This window comes from Chiroxiphia lanceolata, chromosome 11, assembly GCF_009829145.1.
Source record: "Chiroxiphia lanceolata isolate bChiLan1 chromosome 11, bChiLan1.pri, whole genome shotgun sequence".
In the NCBI taxonomy this organism is placed as follows: domain Eukaryota; kingdom Metazoa; phylum Chordata; class Aves; order Passeriformes; family Pipridae; genus Chiroxiphia; species Chiroxiphia lanceolata.
In genome coordinates this window covers 4,456,304-4,474,960 of record NC_045647.1, presented here as the reverse complement: position 1 = coordinate 4,474,960, position 18,657 = coordinate 4,456,304, and the positions used below count along the sequence as shown (strand labels likewise).

At 44.3% G+C, this 18,657-nt stretch overlaps 1 protein-coding gene across 33 annotated transcripts in view; it reads right to left on the bottom strand.

Annotated features, from left to right (window-relative positions):
- The window catches only part of FOXP1 (forkhead box P1), a 382,430-nt gene that overhangs the window by 102,034 nt on the left and 261,739 nt on the right, over positions 1-18,657 (bottom strand). For 32 of the 33 annotated variants that reach the window (XM_032699414.1, XM_032699408.1, XM_032699405.1 and 29 more), the window contains one exon: positions 10,062-10,187. In XM_032699414.1, coding sequence (XP_032555305.1) covers positions 10,062-10,187 — 126 coding nt within the window. Of the gene's footprint in view, positions 1-10,061; positions 10,188-16,389; positions 16,408-18,657 lie in introns of those variants that run through there. The other variant, XM_032699431.1, reaches the window with a different exon arrangement.

The following is an 18,657-nucleotide window of genomic DNA, read 5'->3' as shown; positions in this document are numbered from 1 at the left end:
ATGTGTCGTAAAAGGCTCAACGCTGAGATGTACCACACAAGTTAATAACTTAAATCTAGCTGCTTAAAAAGTGCCAAAGTGACAGAACTGGCACGGAAGTGTTGAGCTTTGATAATCACATGTACTGCTTTTAATACCCTCAGTCCTTGCACTCCACCACATTTCGTACTCCAAGCACTGGCACATGGCACGAGCTGTGGAGTTGCAACATGACCCTCACGATACAACACAATGAAATACAACTTTCTGAGGGGCAAATGTAGCAAGCTACAGCATCAGTGACCTCAGTGGCACTGGTGACCTTGTCAACCCTGGCACAGGCACTGCTGCCTCCTCACACCGCTGTCCAATGCTACCTGAAGCTCCTCCCATCATCTTCCCACCTCGCTCCAAAGCAATTTCAAAACTTTTTCAGCTAGACATGCTAAACCCAGGATGTAGATTTTCCAATTAGTCTCTGTTTAAACATCTGTTGGTAGACTGCATTTAACATTAGTTATTTGAGCAAAGCACAATTTGATTAGGCTGTCTGAAATGGAGCCAAAGTCTGCAAAATAATAGCTCAATTAAATTTTGTTTTGCTTTCATTTGTCTTATACTTTCCTGAGTGTGATACAGTTGCATATAATCAAGTAAACTAATTCTTTTCAAAATGAGATATTTCAGTGCTTTTTCCATCTCCTCTCAAAGTTTATTTAATAATCTATTCCATCTTCTCTATGCTTCATCGAACTTCAGCCTGACACAAAGTATATTTCTTTTTTGTGCCTTCAGTCTACTTTAATTTTCCAGGCTTTCAATGACTTGAGATTATGCGCCATAAATGTTACACCTTAAATAGATTAGTAATTTATAAAAGGCAGATTACACTTATCAGGCAAATAAAAACATTTCAGCAACACAACAGCCTTTCCTTTGTACACACCACAAAATATTTTGCCAACCTGACGACACAGCTGTAAAACTGTCAAGATCCAAAGTCACATCCAAGCTGCATTTCCAATTGTTTCCCTGGGTTTAGTTTCTGCTTATTCTGTTATGTTGCACTTGTTGCCCTGAAACTTCAATATTAGCTCTAGAGATTTAAACACATGAGGCAAACAGCTGCTCTTCTCCACTGCAGCAAGCCAGATCAAAATGCCTTCTCTCTCTCCCTCCTGCTTTTTTTTTAACTTTCTTTTTAAACAAATTGCTGTAACTCAAGTATTTCTGGCAAAGTTGATGGTTTCAGGGCAAAATCCTGCTCTGTGATCATCACTGCAGATTCTTCCAGTGCAAACTCCTCTCGGTCAGTGTGTAAGGAACACCAGCACTTCCCCACGCTGACTAAAGAAACTTTGCCTTGAGGATTAAAAAAAAAAAAATAAAAAAGTCACAGTAACTTAGCTGCTATGTAGATGTGTATATGATTTAAATTAAAACATTAAACATTTAAACACTAACTTCTTTCACACTTCTGTGAAAAGGAAAAAAAAAAAGGCAGCAGCATGTACTCTTTGAGAGAATTCTTTTATCGGAGATTTTTGATACACAGTACTTTTCCTTTAGTGTTTTTTTAACATATTTGTTGCAAAGTGTGAACACAAAGGGACAAGCTGAAATAGGTATCTGGCAGGCTCTTCCCAGCGCGTGCTGCCGAAAGCCACAAGTACTACTGCAGTTGTGAAAAACCTGTTATTTTGCTGCAGGAAGGCGAGGGACTCCTCCAGCACTCCCCGCCCTGCCAGGGGCAGCTCTGTAAAATACTCCTGCAACAAAATAACCTTAAAAACGAGAGGCAGGCTAAAGTCCGTGGAAGTTCACAATGGGATATGTCCTATTTAAAATGTAGAGAGCTACTAAATATGACAACCATCTGATGTATGAAAATTATTCGCAACCAAAAACAGACAGTCTGGAAATAGCTGGGATGACTTCATTTAGACAGAATTACCCAAATCTGTTTCTAATATACACAGTACACATAATAAATTTTTACAATATGACAAGGAAAACAAACTTAATAAAAGTTCCTGATCTTTTGTTACACAAGCAAGCTATAGCCATGCTATGTTTATAATATTTTGCCCATGATATCACAGCTCAGTAACAAAAGCTAAGCAACACAAAAAACAGTTCCTAGGTATGACTTCACCTCGCCGTGCCACCGCTGCGCCCATCGCCCCGACGTACCACCTTCCCCAACCCACAGACAGGTCGCTTTTGACTAATAGTTTCCTTTTCTCCTTCTCCCAGGCTCCCTCTGCCTCGAGAAGCTGCGGATCTGTGTGACGAGGGTTTGTTTTTTTTCCAGCTAAACCAGGACTCATCTGAACGGTAAGAGATTTTTAGCCTGTTTCCTTCACTCCTGGTTATTTGACAAGTGCTTGAAAACCCTGTTATAAACAATCTCTGTAGGAAAACAGATGATGTCTTACGATCACAGAAGGTAATTTTTTCAAGAACCCAACTTTTTGAGCATTTCCCAGATGCACCGCGTCAATCTTCCTGCGTTTGACTATCTCAGCTGGTTTTCCAGCCCGGGCGTTGCGCCAGGCGGGCCGGACTGCCCCTCATTGTCACTTCTGTTCGATGGCACTTGCACCCACTGCTGTTATTCCAGGCTTCAGGAAATTTTCTAACCACTGGACAGGCTCCAGCACTGCGCACTAATAAGTTGCAGACTGCAGCACTTCAAGTGTGTATGTGTGTGTGTGTGCACAAGTGTGTCAGATCGGGGCCACGGTTTGTAGGGGCGGGGGGGGGGAAACAGTAGTTCAAAAATGCTGCCTACTCAAATTGACAGAAAAGTGACCCCTGCACTTCATCAGAAATTCCTGCACTGACAAAATAAAGGAGTTTGCTTTTATCACACACAGTAAGACTCATATGGAAAAATGGAAACACTACATCACTCGACCTTAGGTTGCCCCCTTTTCAACCGCAGATGAATATTATGTATAAAAATTGTAAATCAATTTGAGATGTATTAAAGGAGATTCTCTTTTTCTGTATTAAAGGTAATACCTTTTAATCTCGAGATTTATTTTGTAATGTCAAGTAAATGAGAAAGACTTAATTTCCGTAACTGAATTTTGTTACTCTTAAGTCTCTTTAGCATCTCTGCATGGTGTTCACAGAATTTCCTACCCTTTGCTTTGCATCAGGAAATAATGAGCAAGCAGCACTTACCCAACACTGAGTCACAAATATTTGCCTAAATTAACAGAGCATTAAAAGCCATTTTAAACAACTTAAGGAAATTGTGCTACCCTTTGAACTGTGATTCACTACTAGGAGAATTTAGGAAACTTTTCCTCTTCCAAAGGTAAAAATCAGCTGCCGCAGCCTCCTTGTAATACCATTAGGTCCTAGAGCAGATTTTCCTCTTACAGATCACACAATAGATTTCTTTGGTTAATGAAACTACTTCTGAAATTTTCCTAGACTCGGTGTTGGGTACTTTGAAATTTCAATCTTTTCACATCCTTGAACTCTCATCAACATTTTTTTCCAGACTGTGTCAATAAAATTGATTACTTGCAGTTCTGAACTCTGTTCTGCACATGGAAATAAAACAATTTGTTTTAAAGTATTTTCTGAAGAAAGCAGAACTTGGCAATCATATCTCCAAGATCAAAAAATAAAAAAGAAGAAAGAGGGACAAACCAACCAAGGCAAACCTTGCCCACAAAAAGCAAAACAAAAAGAAACCTCTCCAGCAAAGAAAAGAGAATCACCATCCTGATTTCCTGATTTTATCACGGCAGCGACGCTGAGCTCAGTCCCTGACATGCACATCATCAACCTCACCGCTGTTCTCCTGATTGATATATCTCCCTGTCGGATGTGAACGATCTTTTTGGATCATTAATATGTTCATTAATTTGTTATCAATTCCAGCTCGCTGTACTTACACCGCCCGGTACCGCGAGAGCGCCTCGGCAGCGCCGGTGCAATCACACACGGACGGACCCCTGGCTGCCCGGTTGTTGAGATGCCTCATGCCTACAACCGATCTGTTGCTTTTACAAGTTTAATCTCGGTATTAAGGAGCTGATTGTGGAACCATGTCGCTATAACATCTTCAACCCAGCTGTACATCATATAAACCACTATAGGAGGGGGCAGTCTCCCATCATTCCTGGCAGCAGCACATACCTTTAACTCCCTAATCTGTAATACTACAAAATACCGCTCTCATTTCTTCCCAAGCACAAGTGGACTACCAGCAAGGGTCCAACAGTGTTATTCCTAATTACCTTTTTTTCACTCTTGATCCTGTGGCGCTCATAATTAGTTACCTGGGGCTGCAATCCAATTTGAAGTGATGACAAGAAAGTGATCCATGAAAAAGTAATAAGTTAAATCCAATTTCAGCCTTCGTCTAATTAAATGCACATGGAACTAATGACTCAAACCCTACCATTTCAGTGATAATGGTAATTAGCGAGGTGGGAGTCACTCTCTTTTTTCAACACTGTAGGTGTAAACCACAAGGTAAAATGGCAGGAGCACTCTTAATTACATGTGTCATTTTGTCAGCAATTTACACATTTCTGACCAGTCAAGGAAGGTTTCATTTGTTTTCCCCTTCCCTGAGGTGGGTAAGGCACATTCAGGCTCGGGCACTGCCAGCCCCACGGCCCCGCTCCCAACCTGGTCAGAAATCACTGTTTTTACAACACTATTCTCTAAATGCTTAATGTCAAAACAGAAAACCTGTGAGAAAATGATAGTCAGGGTGCTCCCACAAGACCCAGGGCTGGAAATGAGGGATCCTGGCTTCCACTTTACCCCTCTGGATGAGTTCTTTTCAATATGCAGATACCAAACCCCCAGATACCCCAGCAGAGCTGTGCACCTCAATGCCACCGAGGGTCTGCAGCTCTCTGACCTCGGGTGAGCCGCTTAATATCTCTCTGTTGGGGTTTACATGGCTATAAAATGAGAATAATCATGTTTGCTGACAGTACCTCACACTGCCAGCTCTCCCAGTATATTGGTATTTTCTTAGAAGCTTCATTTTTTTGGAATCATGACATTACAGAACAATCACAGACCTTCTTTCAAGAAAAACTGCATTTGTCACCTTTCTGCTCAGTCTAAAAAGCTGGAAAAACTGAATATTAAAGGTTCTAAAAATATATAAAAGGGCAGCAAAAACAGGCTCACAGGTTACAGGGAAAAAAAACCCTTAGTATCAAAATTTTCAAGCTGATCTTGTAATTTTGAGGACCTGACTCAGATTTTGTTCTTTTAATGGGGTGGATGATGTTTGCACTTCACAGGCACGTTCCAAGAACTGACTAATACCTATAATTGGGCTTAGGGGTGAAAAATAAAAGAACCTAGGGGGTCCTTTTGTAGGAACCAGAAAAACTCAACTTTATTTCCAAAGTCAAAAATAAACAATGAAAGATTGAAATGAAATTTTCACAGGCAAACTTTGAACCCAGCAGAAGTGAAACCTCGACCCAAGTAGAGTTGGTGGAAAAATTCCCATTGGTTGACTGAGGCAAAATTCAGATCAACTCTTGTATTTAAGACTGAAACAGAGAGAGATACTCACACAAATAGAATAAATACACCTGCAAATTTATTTCCCCTGCCAAATTTTCTGCTGAGACAATTTCTCTACTAGTCATTAAATTCACCACTAGGTAAAAAAGGTACTCTGGGTGTAAAACATGAGACAGAATAACCTAAGACTTGTGTGCTCCAAGCAAAACAGAACATACCCTGCCCTTCACCTTTCGGTGTTTATTACGTTGTCAAGCTAATGATTTCTAATTTCATAAAAAACAATAATAATTGCCCACAACATCAAGCTACAGTGATTTTTTCCTCTTACCCTCTTCTATTTCTCAAGATACTGGAGAGAAATATTAAGATAATACAGCATGCAAATTAAGTTCTACAAAAGCCCAGCCAAAAGGCTGCTGTAAAAAGCAGCGGTATGCAAAGGCAAGGACAGTTGTCTCCTCTCAGCCTCCCCCAGTCTCACCCTGAGAATTTAAACGAAACTCAAATTCTTTTCTTGGCCATGACTTAAAGGGAAGATTTATTTTTTTGTTTTGTCAACCGAAAACAAAAGTTTCCATCCCAGTAATTTCATTATTTCTTCTCACCAAACACACATAGGTTAACAATCAGACAACAACTCCCATTTAATCACATAAAAAAAGTCAAGTGATGGGTTTCAATTGTGAGATATTGACTTGGATGTCCCAAATCTGTTTTCAGTCCAGTATCCAACTTTCAGCTCGATGCAACACACAACATTTATGTCTTTAAAAAAAATCGTATTTTTAGTATTGCCAAAACACACATGCACTTTTACTTTCTTGGGAGAAAAATGTGTCTCTTGATTTGTTTCCAATCTGTGTGTTCTTGCCAGCAACTAAAATGCTTGAAGAACCAAAATGAATAATCGTTAAGAGCATCGGCAATTAAAGCTGCAAATTTTAATCAATACATCTATTAATACAAAGATATATTTATCTTGGCCAGGAAAAATGTGCACATTTTCAAAATCCTAAGCATACCTGGTCTGTTAAATTATTTGTTTCACAGACTCAAGAAAATCCAATGTCTATGGCAAATATATTATCAAACATACTTTAGTCTTTTTTTCACTTCCAGTAATTTTTTGTGGGACTGATATTTTTTATGTTCTTTCCCCAACTGCTGGTTACTAAATCCATTTCTTAACTTTCAATTTTCTTTTGTTTGTGTCATCAGGCTGTGAAACCGGCGGTCACTGCCAAATCTAAACCACGGCAGTGCGAGATAGGCTCAAAATGTGAGTCATCCTGTATTTGGAGATTTGGGGTTTTTTTCAACTTATCAGCAGAGCACATCTCCACTCCTGCATCCAAGTTCTTATACACTAAATATCTCACAATTTGCTAAAAGCAGATCTTCAGGTAGAATTACCAAGGTCAAGGTCAATATGATTGAAGAACCCACTGTCACGTAAATGCTATTGAAGGCACCGTGTCCCAGTGTGGCCACGGGATGCTGGGATATATTTAAGTACCGTGGTTATTTGAACAGTGAATAAAGAAGGAATAGAGGAAATCATCCACGAGGCAGTAACAGATTAGCTACACAGTGTCTACTAGTTTAATTTTCTGCATCTGTTTGTGGCAGTGGGGTTCAGGTGCCAGCCTGCCTGCCAGCATCCCAGTGCTGAGCCCGAGACCGAGGGAGTTCTTCCAGCCCCAGGACCGGCTTCCCCTCCTATGGAGCATTTTAGTAGGAGAATCAGTAGCCCAGGAAAACAGCACCCCTCCCTGTTCCATGCAAATAGCTCCCTAGCACTCGTGCTGGGTGCTGCTCAGCAGTGCCCTCGCCAAGCACAGCAGGGATGAGCGACGCCTATGGTGTTCTTGTTATACATGAAGCCTGTTTGTCACAAAAAAACCCAGGTGACTGCTAACCACTGTGGTTATTGAATGAGACATCTATATTTATAAATGAAACCCAAAGATGACTTGTTCATTATTTAGGTAAACTTCTGAAAAGCGGGCTCACTTCCCCCACCCTTGACATTTATTCTACATACTGTCAGCAATAGGCATCGTCTCGTCACCGTGGCCCCATCCCAACTCAGGGGGTGTGGGTGCTTGTGTGGGTGCAGTTTTACTCAAAAATTCTACCCCCAGCAGCACCATTTCCTTTCAGCAACAGATTTTCATTACAAGGATGCACTTGGGGGTGTTACATCCAAGAGGACTTCCAGTACATTTCAGACTGCAACAGCACCAGGAGTGAGAAGGGGAAAAAAAAAAAAAAGACTGGGCAGTCATTTGAATCAGTGAGTGACAGGCTGGGCCAGCTCTCTGTATACATTAATAAATTAGAATTTTAATTGTGTCTCTGACTGCAGGAGCTGCTCCAGTACTTTAATACGTACCAACAATTGGCTATGTTATGGAATCCGCGATGTGGCCTTCACTGTTGACCTCTGCAACACAATTCCCAGTCTGACTACGGAAACTGTTTGGTTTGATCCTTTCAACTTATTTGAATCCTGACAAATAAGCTCACAGCTGAAAGGTCAACACAGTCATATTTCATCCTCTGGAGCTATTCTTAAGACATCTGCACAACAAAGCACTTCTTTTAGTACCTGACACTGGACCTAGCCAGCACAATCTCTCATTAAAAATGTCCCCAGTGGAAGAGTCTATTAAAAGGCATATGGATCAGCTATGGATTTACCAAATAAAATATTTTTGAAAGCATTAATGTAACACTTTGGATTACGGCTCTCGACGCTGCCAATAAAACGTATATTTGCCCAATGACAAAATGCCTCATACTTTCCAAAAGAATAATAGCCCGGCTGTAAAGTGTGAGGTGTTGTCCAGCAGCCGGAGCACGGGGGTGGGAGCCAGGAACTCATGAATCTTAATCCTACCTCTAAACCCAATTCCCTCTGTGATCCTAAGCGAGTCGCTTAACCCGCTTCCCTCAGTTTCCCAGTCCAGAACTGGGATAATGCTACTTACTTATCAGACTTTCCTTCTGGGAATGTTTTGGAGATTAGTATTTGCAAAATGCTTTGAAGATGAAATCACTACACCAAAGCCTGAAGTTGTCCACACTGGGCCAAGGGCTGCAGTTAATAGCTATTCCTCACTCAGGCAAAACTTCCCTTGAAGTCCCCATCGGCTTTATTCGGGTAAGAACCACAGGATCAGGTCCTCTCACTTTACTGTCAAGGCCTTTAGTGATGTTGGTTTTATCTTCCATATTCTACTACATATTTAAAGAGTCTAGGATCCGTATTTTTGTAGGAAAATAATCTGAAGCACATATAAAAGGCAAGAGAAGCAGCAATGCTGTCAGGGAACTCATGGTGATAGTATATCAAACCAAAAAAAAAAAAAATAGAAAGAGCAAAACAGACATGAGTTTGACAACGTGCTATGACAACAAGAGGGGAAAAAAAAAAAGCCCGGAAAGAATTTGGGGCTACAGAGGCTGAAGCATCAGATATAGAAGAGCGAGATAAGATAAATGTCCCAGCTACAGGGCTTTGTGCAACTGCAGCTGAACTGCTGCATTCAGGAACTGATTATCAAAAATCCAGGGACATGCTGCAATTGCAGAGAGCAGTAATAAAAAGCAATAACCAGCTGCAAACCAGAGAAGTGGTCAAGGGTCTGGAAGTGCCAGTTTATGGAATACATAAAGAACTAGATACATATAATTTGCCAAAACTGGCAAGTACATGTTAGTATCTCAGATGTTTGAGGACTGTGAACACGAGGCAAGGCAAGGGACTGACTCAGTATTTATACAAGCAGTATTACTTGGAGCAAGAGGACAGAATTAAAGTGGAAAGTTCCTGAGCGTGTGCTTTGTTATGGAAAACCATCTGAAGGAAAATAACAGCGGTCCCACCACCACTTGGGATTTCTAACACTAGAATAGCATAAAAAAAAAAAAAAAGGAAAATGTGATACATGACCTAATAGGTCTTTCTTGTCTTTAACTCCCCGTGATTTATCCCACAAGACTAGCAGAATGTACTCCAAAGCCCCATATGTGTGCATACATCTTCTGTTTGAGAATGCTGTATTGGTTTTAGCTCTCTGAATTCATAACAGCACAAAGCCCTATATAATATTTAGATTTGATTTCTGAAGATGTCCATAAATCAGCAGACAATAAAAGGGGAAAAAACACACCGATGATATGATATCCTAGTATTTCCTAATATCCTTGACACAGCAAATCAACGGTTTGAGTGAACGCAGACTACAAATGGAACAGCAATCAAACAGAAATGTTAATGCAAATCTCCTATGCACACTGACACAGTAACAAAAGCTATTCCATTTTGTCATGATCCAACCCTACCAGATGCTAATAAAAGTACACGCTCACGATATGTAAATATGCCATGGGTGGGATTTCCCCCCTGCCACTTACACCAGCCACAGTCGCTCTGTGGACACACTGGAAAGCAGCTCCTGAAGGTGCTATTCCAATGTTCATGAGGAGGACGCATTTATTCATCTTTTCCAGCCCCCAGTCCCTCACAGAGGCACACAGGCTCCCCTTACCTGAAGGGCTGGCTGTTTGTCATTCCTCTTCGGAGACTTTAATCCACTAACTTGTTGCTGCTGCTGCTGCTGTTGCTGCTGCTGCTGCTGCTGTTGCAGGAGAAGCTGCCGTGCCACCTGGAGAGCCTGTGGGGAAAGAGGTTGGAACATTGAGTTTACAGCAAACAGGGCACAGGGAGCCACACACACAGCACAGAATCAAAGCAATTCCTGGTCATGGGGTACTGCTCCACTCTTGATGCACCTCCACTGAGGAAAGCAGTGACTTCCACAAAAACAACAACTCAGCACTTGCATGCAATGTGGTGATATCCCACCACTGGATTTCCCATTTTGACTATGAAGAAAACCAGCAGCAGCTGATGTTCAAGTCCTGGGTGTGAACCTCAAGTAACTGCAGGAACACCAGAGGTGAGCTCCATACAGTAATTTTTGTCTCCCTGGAGCAGCCCACAGCCCTCCTTGCTACTGGGCAGTCTCATGACTTTCATGTGCCTCCTTTCCAGTAGGTCAGGTCAGGTTTACAGAAGAGGGCAGTCCTTTATCACTGTCTGCTCTCCTGAGCGCCAGAGAACATCAGAGAAGTTTCTGGAAGGTTATGATGGGAGGAAGAGGAGAGGCAGCAGCACGTGGAGCCATGCTGAGTGTCAGAGGCACTGTGCTGAAGGCTGAGAAAGCTGCAAGGAGCTGGAGTGAATGCAAAGAAAAGCAAGGACAGCATCTCACCCCACCAAAATCCAGGACTTGGACTTTCGATGATCCCTGTAGGTCCCTTCCCACTCAGGATATTCTGTGATCCTATGAAAATCACTGATGGCTTGTGACAGAGCTGTGGGGACTCAACGGGAGGGGGTAGAGCAGCAAAGGGACAGTGTGACCTTACAGGATGGAGAGACAAAGGACATGACCTCAAAAGCATGAGCAGGCATGATGTGTGGAGGATTACTGCAAAATTTCACGCAAAGCAAAGGAAAAGCGTCCGTGGACATCAGAGCCTGCCGCTCTGCAAGGCCCGATTGCTTCCTCAGGTAGAGAAAAGAAAGCAAGAGGGGACAAAACCTGAGGGAAAAGATGAAGAGCAAGTCCCTGCCCTGGCTCCCTCCCTGCTCCCCAGCCAGGGGATGCCAGGCTGATCTCTGCAAGACAGACTGTGGCACAGCTGAGGCTCTGTTGGCGAGACCCCAGCCTGCTGCTCCCAGAGGATTCACCAGCACCGGACTCGGGCCTCCTTGGTCTCCTTGGAGACGTTCAGTACATGTGTAGGTGGAAAAGTGGGAAGGCTGAAGACTTCATTAATGTTAAACAAGAAAAATAGTCCCTTTGCAAGATGCCTACATGGAAGGAGGGGAAAAGCCTTCCCCACTCCTACTGTGTATGTTCTCTGAGTGATTTAATTAATACCTATTTAATTAAGGAGTCAGATATGGTTCGGGTTTCACTTGCTTCTCCAAGTTGCAGAGTGTTTAATCTCAGCGCAGAACTGCTGGGAAAGATTTGATACCAAGTACTGCAAACCCAGATCCAAACCCCCTAGTAAAAACTTGTTATTTTATGGCCTAGACCCATCTTTTTACTTTTGAAGAGACACTGGTCATCTTGGTGCACTGAAGAACCACCAGTGCTGGCCAGGGTAAGCAGGGAGGAGAGACCCTACTGCGCTCTGGCAACAAGCCCTCCTTCCAAATTTAATAACAAGTCTGCACCAGATCACAAAAAGTCTGTAAGGCAGGGTGCTATTTCCAACAGAGCTTGGTGTGGTGAGGGTAACACCAGATTTTGCATCTCAAGCTGGTCGGAGCTCAGTGCACCCATAACACCTCTAAAATGGTCCGTGTCCCTGTGAGAGGAGCAGGGAGCTGCTGGGCACCGACACACCAGGGCAGGTCCATATGGATCTGGGCTCACACACACACAACCACCCCACCACGGTGCAGCATCAAGAACCAGAAGACGCTCCAGCCTACCAAGGAATACAACAGAACAAAGGAAACCTTTATGAAGAAAGTTCTAAGTATGGTTAAAAAAATGTTATTTTTATTGAATTAGCTTATTTAGCTGTAAAAGCATCTTCAAGGGTGGGCAGAGGCAGCAGAAATAAAACCTACAAGACTTAAGGGGATGGGCAACAAATACTCACCTACTTAACAGGGGTGTTGTATGGCTTATTTAATTAATGAATACTTGTAAAGCACTCTGAGTTGCTCAGACAAGAAGCTCTATACAGTACAAGCGCAACATATTATTATATATTATTAAGACTGGCTCTGCAGAAGAATAATTCCAGGTAAATGTGCAATCAAATGATCATTTTAGTTCCCAGTAATTAGATTCAATAGGCCAAAAAAAACACAGAAGCCTTTCTTTAATCATACACTAAACAATCAGAACATCCCTAACCTTTCAAGCTACAGCCTTTTTGAATAAAACATCATCAACTTATAGATATTATTCCAAAAAGAACCAGTCACCATATGTGTTGTCTCTTTGAAATACAGTTGCTATAGCAGACCCTGCATGCATTTCATGTGATATGATCATATTCTATCCGTTCTGGCAGCTGAGAGGTTGCACAATTAAATTGGCTGCCAGAAATTTTTGAAGATTCCCAGAACAAGTAGCCATGCAAGAAATGCCTGCTCTCTACTCGAGCGGGCCACGAAGCTCTGTGCAGCTCATTGGGGTGGCCACTGCCACCATAAGCCCTTATCATGGCTGACCCCACAGTGATGAGGATTTCTGTCCTCAGGGACAGGCTTGCATTGCCAAAGCTCTGATGGAGCAAAGCCAGAGCTCTGTCTATGCTCCAGGCCCACCTGCACCTGCACACCCACCCTTGTGAGGGTGTCCAGTGAAGGTGACATCTGCAATAACTGCTTCATGTGGGGTTGTCACCTGTCCTGGCACAGACCTGGTGGGACCAGTGATGGTGAGAGGGAGGGACCAGCACAGAGGGTGGAGCAGGGTGGGAAGGAAAGGATTTAAAACAATGAAAATGGGCTGGAGGGAGCATTGTGGACACAAGGAGTCAGGATGGACAGGAACATCAGAGGGAGAAACAAGGCAGGTACAGGTGAGATGGCAGCACATTGACATTGCAGAGGATTGCAGATTGAAATGGCATTTCCCATCTCTCCTCTCAAGATTTCACTTTTTCACTTATACATAACTGACAGCAGTAAAAGCTGAGCACCGGATGAGCTCGGGTTTAAGATGTGGAAGGTTGTTTATAGCTCATATCTGGTTCTTACTGAACATCTGCATCAAGCAGCTACTGTGTCCTTGGTGAACCCAGGGAACCCACATCCCTCTTCCTTTCCACGTTTTCCTGCTCAGCCTTTTCTCCCTCCTACCTCAGAGCAAGAACTGCCGCTGCACTTCCAAGAATCATCTAGCACTGCTACATAGGATGTGCAAAAGAAAGATGGCTGGGAAGCACCATCCCTCTTTCCTCTTATCCGCAAAATATTTCAAGCCCGTTTGGAGTGTCTTCATGGAATTAATTTGGTGATGTTTCAAGCCCTGTGGACACCTGCCCTCATTACGCCAGCACATCCCGTATAATCCAAGCCAACAAGCGTCGCACCTCTACCCCCTCCCTGGTTCCAGGCAGTACCACTCCTGCCCGGACCTCATCGCTGGATGCCGGCGTGGGAGCCCTGCTGAGGCTGCTGGTGCTGCACAGTGCTCAAACGAGAAGAGACAGGGAAATTAATTTGAGTGAAGTCAGTCCCACAACCTTCATCAGCACGGAGATTCGCAAGCAGGCCTGTACATTAATAAAGCTTCCTGTGGGAGTAGATGTTGCCTTTGATTTGCATGTGAATTCAATGCTAGTGAGAAGTGCCAGACTGTCAGACATGGAGACCAAAGTCTCTTATCTTTCCAAAAGCTTCTGTAGCAGTTTCCCCACATTTCCTTAATCATCTGCCTTGTCCTCAACTTACTGAACAGGCAGTAGAGAGTAAAGCTGGACTCGGTTCAACTTCTGCTGCTGCCAAGTCCTGAAACAAGGGTGCCAGGACTGTTTACTGCTAGCCAACAGCTCTGCTAACGTGGCCCTCTCCTCATGAGCAGGTGCTCTGACATCTCCAAGCTCTTTTCACACATTCCTCCCCACTGCCGTAGTTACATCCTAAATCTCCACCACGTGCTTGCATGTGAACAATTGCCAGGGGCCGTGAAAAAACAGCTCATGTTTGTGCGTCCAGACAACTGCCTGTTCCTTCACGGGACAGGCAAGAGATGCCAAGAGCCCCTGAAACCACTGAGGTGTTTCACACATTTGGATCCATGATTACCAGCGGCCACATTATCTGCGCTGCTCGAAGAGTCTGCAAGCCTGGTCAAAGCTACTTGGGGCACCCAGAGACCCAGACACCAATCCTGGTCTCCTGCACTAATCACAGAGCATTGGCAACCATCCTCCTCTCTGCACCGCAAAAGAAAGACAAATCTTCCCACTTACTGGAAAAAAGAGAAAGGAAAGAATCCCCTAGCAAGTGCATCTTCTGAGTGCCACCATTTTTGGTCACTATAAATGTAGACTCTGAAGGACAACATCAAGAAAAGGTTCACTACCAACGAAGTCATCCTATGCCTAAATACAAGATCCAGTAAATAAACTCCCAGGATATTTTCTTATCCATTAGGAAATCACCCAGAGATAAGGAAATTTTTCTGGCGTAAAACAGAGACCAGTAAAAAGGCAACTGAAATGCGGCACTTTAAAGACATTGCACAAATTTGGGATGGTATTTGAGAGTCAACACTGGGTGACACCTAACCCAGGAAAAATGTTAACAGCACATTAACTGTGAGATGAATCAAGCCTGTTTCATTCACAGAGCAAGTGGGAAGCCCCACTGAAAATCCCTCTCTCTGTGCTTAGGGAAGTGGCAACTCTTTAGTATTTCCCAACTAGTTAAGCACCAGGGGGGGGAAAAGTACACATTTGAGATGACCAAGACAATTTTATTGCAAGACAGACAGAACGTGACTTGTTTGCCCAGCTGTTGTTTGCCCGGAATACTGGGCAGTGTTATCACCCCAGTTACTGTTGTAATTCGGCATTTTCACGCAAGCTCGACCTTTCAGTTTCATCATCCTCTTTGGGCAAGTTCTGCTGAAAAATGCAGCCCTGCCTCTGACTTCATGTGGCCAAAAACTCCCGATTCGGGAAGGGGGCTGGGAAAGGGAAATACACTGGAAAAAGAGGGTAGAATTTTAAAAATAGAAATACTGCTTAAATGCCATATACTTGCTTACAGTGTCAGTACATAAGGAAAACAGTAACAGGATCCAGTCGCATGGAGCCTCTTGCTAACTTGTTCCACCACTGCAGCCAGTACAAGGCAGCGACTCTCCAACTTTTTTCCATCGGCCTATTTCTATTGAAGAAAAAGAGCTCCAGCTCCTCCCTTCCCATCTGCTCCAACTGATATTAATATCAATCAGTTATTAATGAAATATGATGACTTACAGCTATAACAGGCCTGGCTCTAACACCAGAAGCTTGTTTCCATACCTGAGGTTTATAAGGCATGGAAAGACTGATCCAGGGAACTGCAGGAGGTATGGAAAGGTATGTACATTGGAGGGTGGAGAGATGAGCAACAGCCATGGGGATGCAAAAGAAACGGGCGTCCTGTCTGACTGCCAATTTCCAGGGCAGTTGTGCTCTAACTGGCTGCCTCCAAAATGGAAAGCATGCACACAGAAGTTGCAAGGAGGGAACAAACCAAAATCCCACGTGTTTTTACAGATTCCTAAGGATTTGGGGCCTTTCCAGGTGGACAAAGCTGCTTATCAGGAAGGCAACTTGAGAAAGGAGGAAGGAAGTGTTCCCAGAAATCAGAGATGGTCCTGCTGCCATCTGAACTGTCCAAGCAGTAAATCAGGAAAGTTATTTGCCAGCCAACATCATCATCTGTCCGTTATTTCAGTTATGGTCATTAAAAAGCAAAATACAACAAAACAAGCAGAGAGAAATGAGAAGGAAGATATTTTAAGGGTAAAATCTACCCTTGGAGCAAACATAACACTACCCCGGTCCCAGACTCCAGAAGCAAGACCTTCTGTGTTAACCTCTGATAGCCATGCCCTTACAAACTAACCCTGCCGCTCAGCTTTCCCCACTGAGGTTTGGGAAAGCGTGGCTTTGCAGCAGCAGGCATGCAGTTCTCTCACCATCTATTTCTCCCCAAGTTTCACGATGGATTTAGGCACTGAGGGACCGCCCGGCCAGCAGCTACAGGCGCCTCTCCCAGCAGAGCGTGGCCCACCTCCCAGAAGGGCTTTTTGCTTCCATTTAGTCTCGCAAGGCAAGTACCTTTGTTTCTCCTGGGTGGGACGAGGGGGAATTTAGACTCAGCCAGCAATCTCTCTTCTTTCTCAGCTCCCATCTGTCCTCACACCCCACTCCACTCCACAGCTGCTCCCAGCAGAGCGGCAAGATGCAGCTCTCAAGCTCAGAAGCCTGGATGCACCCGAGCTTCAGAGCTGCTTCATGTCTCTCCCACTCTTGCCTCCTCTACCTCCTCTCCTGCGACACTCTCTTCTCCTGGAGTAGCAGATGTAGAGGAGCAGAGGTAGGAGGCAGACACATGGAAGGGGAGCCCTGCTGCAGCTCTCCTCCGGCAGGCTCAGGAGCCACTCAACGTGTGGAAACCAGCGAGGAGCGGAGCAGTATGCAGAAGGGAAAAAAATAAAAAATAGTGCAAAGCAACAGCAGTGGGTAGTGCTGTTCCTCTGGGAGGAACAGAACAGGGGGAGGTGAGATGAACCAACTAGAGAGAATAGGAAAAGAACCAAAATGAAGAGGAGGAATAAAATGTAGAAGATGTAAAAGAGAGAAGCAGATGTTCTTGCAGCACTTTTTCCCTCTGACATTCGTGCCCAGCTCTTCCATCTTCCTCCAGAACAGGGAAATGAGCTGCTAGGTGCTCCCTCCCTATTCCTACCCTGCTGACCCTATGTGCCACACACAAAACGAGACAAAGCCAAGAGCCCCAACACTGCTCCCAGCACTGCAGCAGGGAAGCCTGAGGAGAGCTACAGGCAGGACGAGGAGCTCTGCTATGGGACACAGGTAGGATGCAACATAACCTGGTGATCCATCCCTGCTGTCCAGCCTTCTGAACAGCCTTGGGTTCAAAAAATCCCCATCCCAATCTCATCCTCTATTTCCTTGTTTCCTTAAATAATCCTCCTCCAGCTACTCTGTACCCAAAGCCACAGGTGCTGCAGAGGGATGCTGTGAGCCCGGGGAGATGCTGCTGGTACCCAGTGCCTCACTCGGCTGCAGTTCCGCTGCAAGGCTGGCTCCCTCCAAGGGCTACCAGCCAGCTCATCAAGGAGGGGAGCTTCAACAGCAATCTTTCACTCCATAAAATGATCAGCTGGCCCTGAAGGCTTTGCTCAGACACAGCAGACTGGTCTGGCCAAGTGACTAATGGGTGATTCCCATGCTGGAAAAAGAGAAGGGACCTGGAGGTCCGCATGTACAAACCCTGGCTCACATCCTGTCCCTGATGTGATGGGGGCAGGCCTGGAGCAAGGGAGCTGGCAATGTGCCTCAAACTGAAGCATCTCCTAGAATAGTTTAGTCATAAGGAAAGAAGACGAGTCTTTATTTTTCTTCCAGCACGCTTAGTTTCTTTCCTCTGGAATAGATTCTGGCTACCAGTTGAGGAGATTCCCTCCAGAAAAAGGCACTGGGAAAAAAAACCCCTTTCTTCCAAACCCACAGGGTGGAGCTGCCTGTGCCCCAGCACTACTGCACTTCGTCCTCGTGGGCACTGAGGTTACTCCTGCTGGTGGGAGGAAGATGCTCCTGCCCTGCCATTCCACAGCCCATCCCATGGCTGGCAAGATCCCTGCCTGCTATCCCAGCTCTGCAGCAGCAAGGACCCAGCCCCACACAGGGGAACAACAGAGTTTGCCTCCAAAACAATCATTTCCATTTTGTAATTTATTCATGAACTCCATCAACTTCGGGGAAAAGGTGGGGGAGGTATTTTCCTCAATACTCAGACGCTACAGGGAAGAAGGGGGCAGCCAGCAAGGAGCAGCAGGGCAAGAGATCAACTTCAGCCAACACCAGGAACCTGAGAACCCCAAACCAGCCACAACGGGGACAATGGCTACAAAAATCCCTTTTTTGAGGTACAAATGAAATCCTCAGGCGGTTACACTGTAAAAACACCTTCTGTCCCCTCTTTTAAAGAGTCACAGTCAGGACTCATCAAAGTCACTTAAAAAGCATCTGGCAAAAAGTTCCCAAACATTAAAAATGGTTCTCTTTATTTTGGCATGCCAAGACTCACAGCATGTAGCGGTCTGTACCAGCAAGAAAGGAGGGATGGGCCAACACATCCTGGTAAAATGAGAAAGGATACAAATCTTGGCTCCCTGCGCAAACTGAACCAGAACTGAACTGTGTCTGAGTGATGAAAAAAATCTTATGGGATTTCCAGCTCGTTTCTGTAGGCTCGAGATCAGATTCTGAACTACTGTGTTTATCCAGAAGTGAACCAGACCTTTGAATATTTGGAGGACTATTCACTGCTGAGCCGCGTTTTTCTTGGATGTCAAAAGC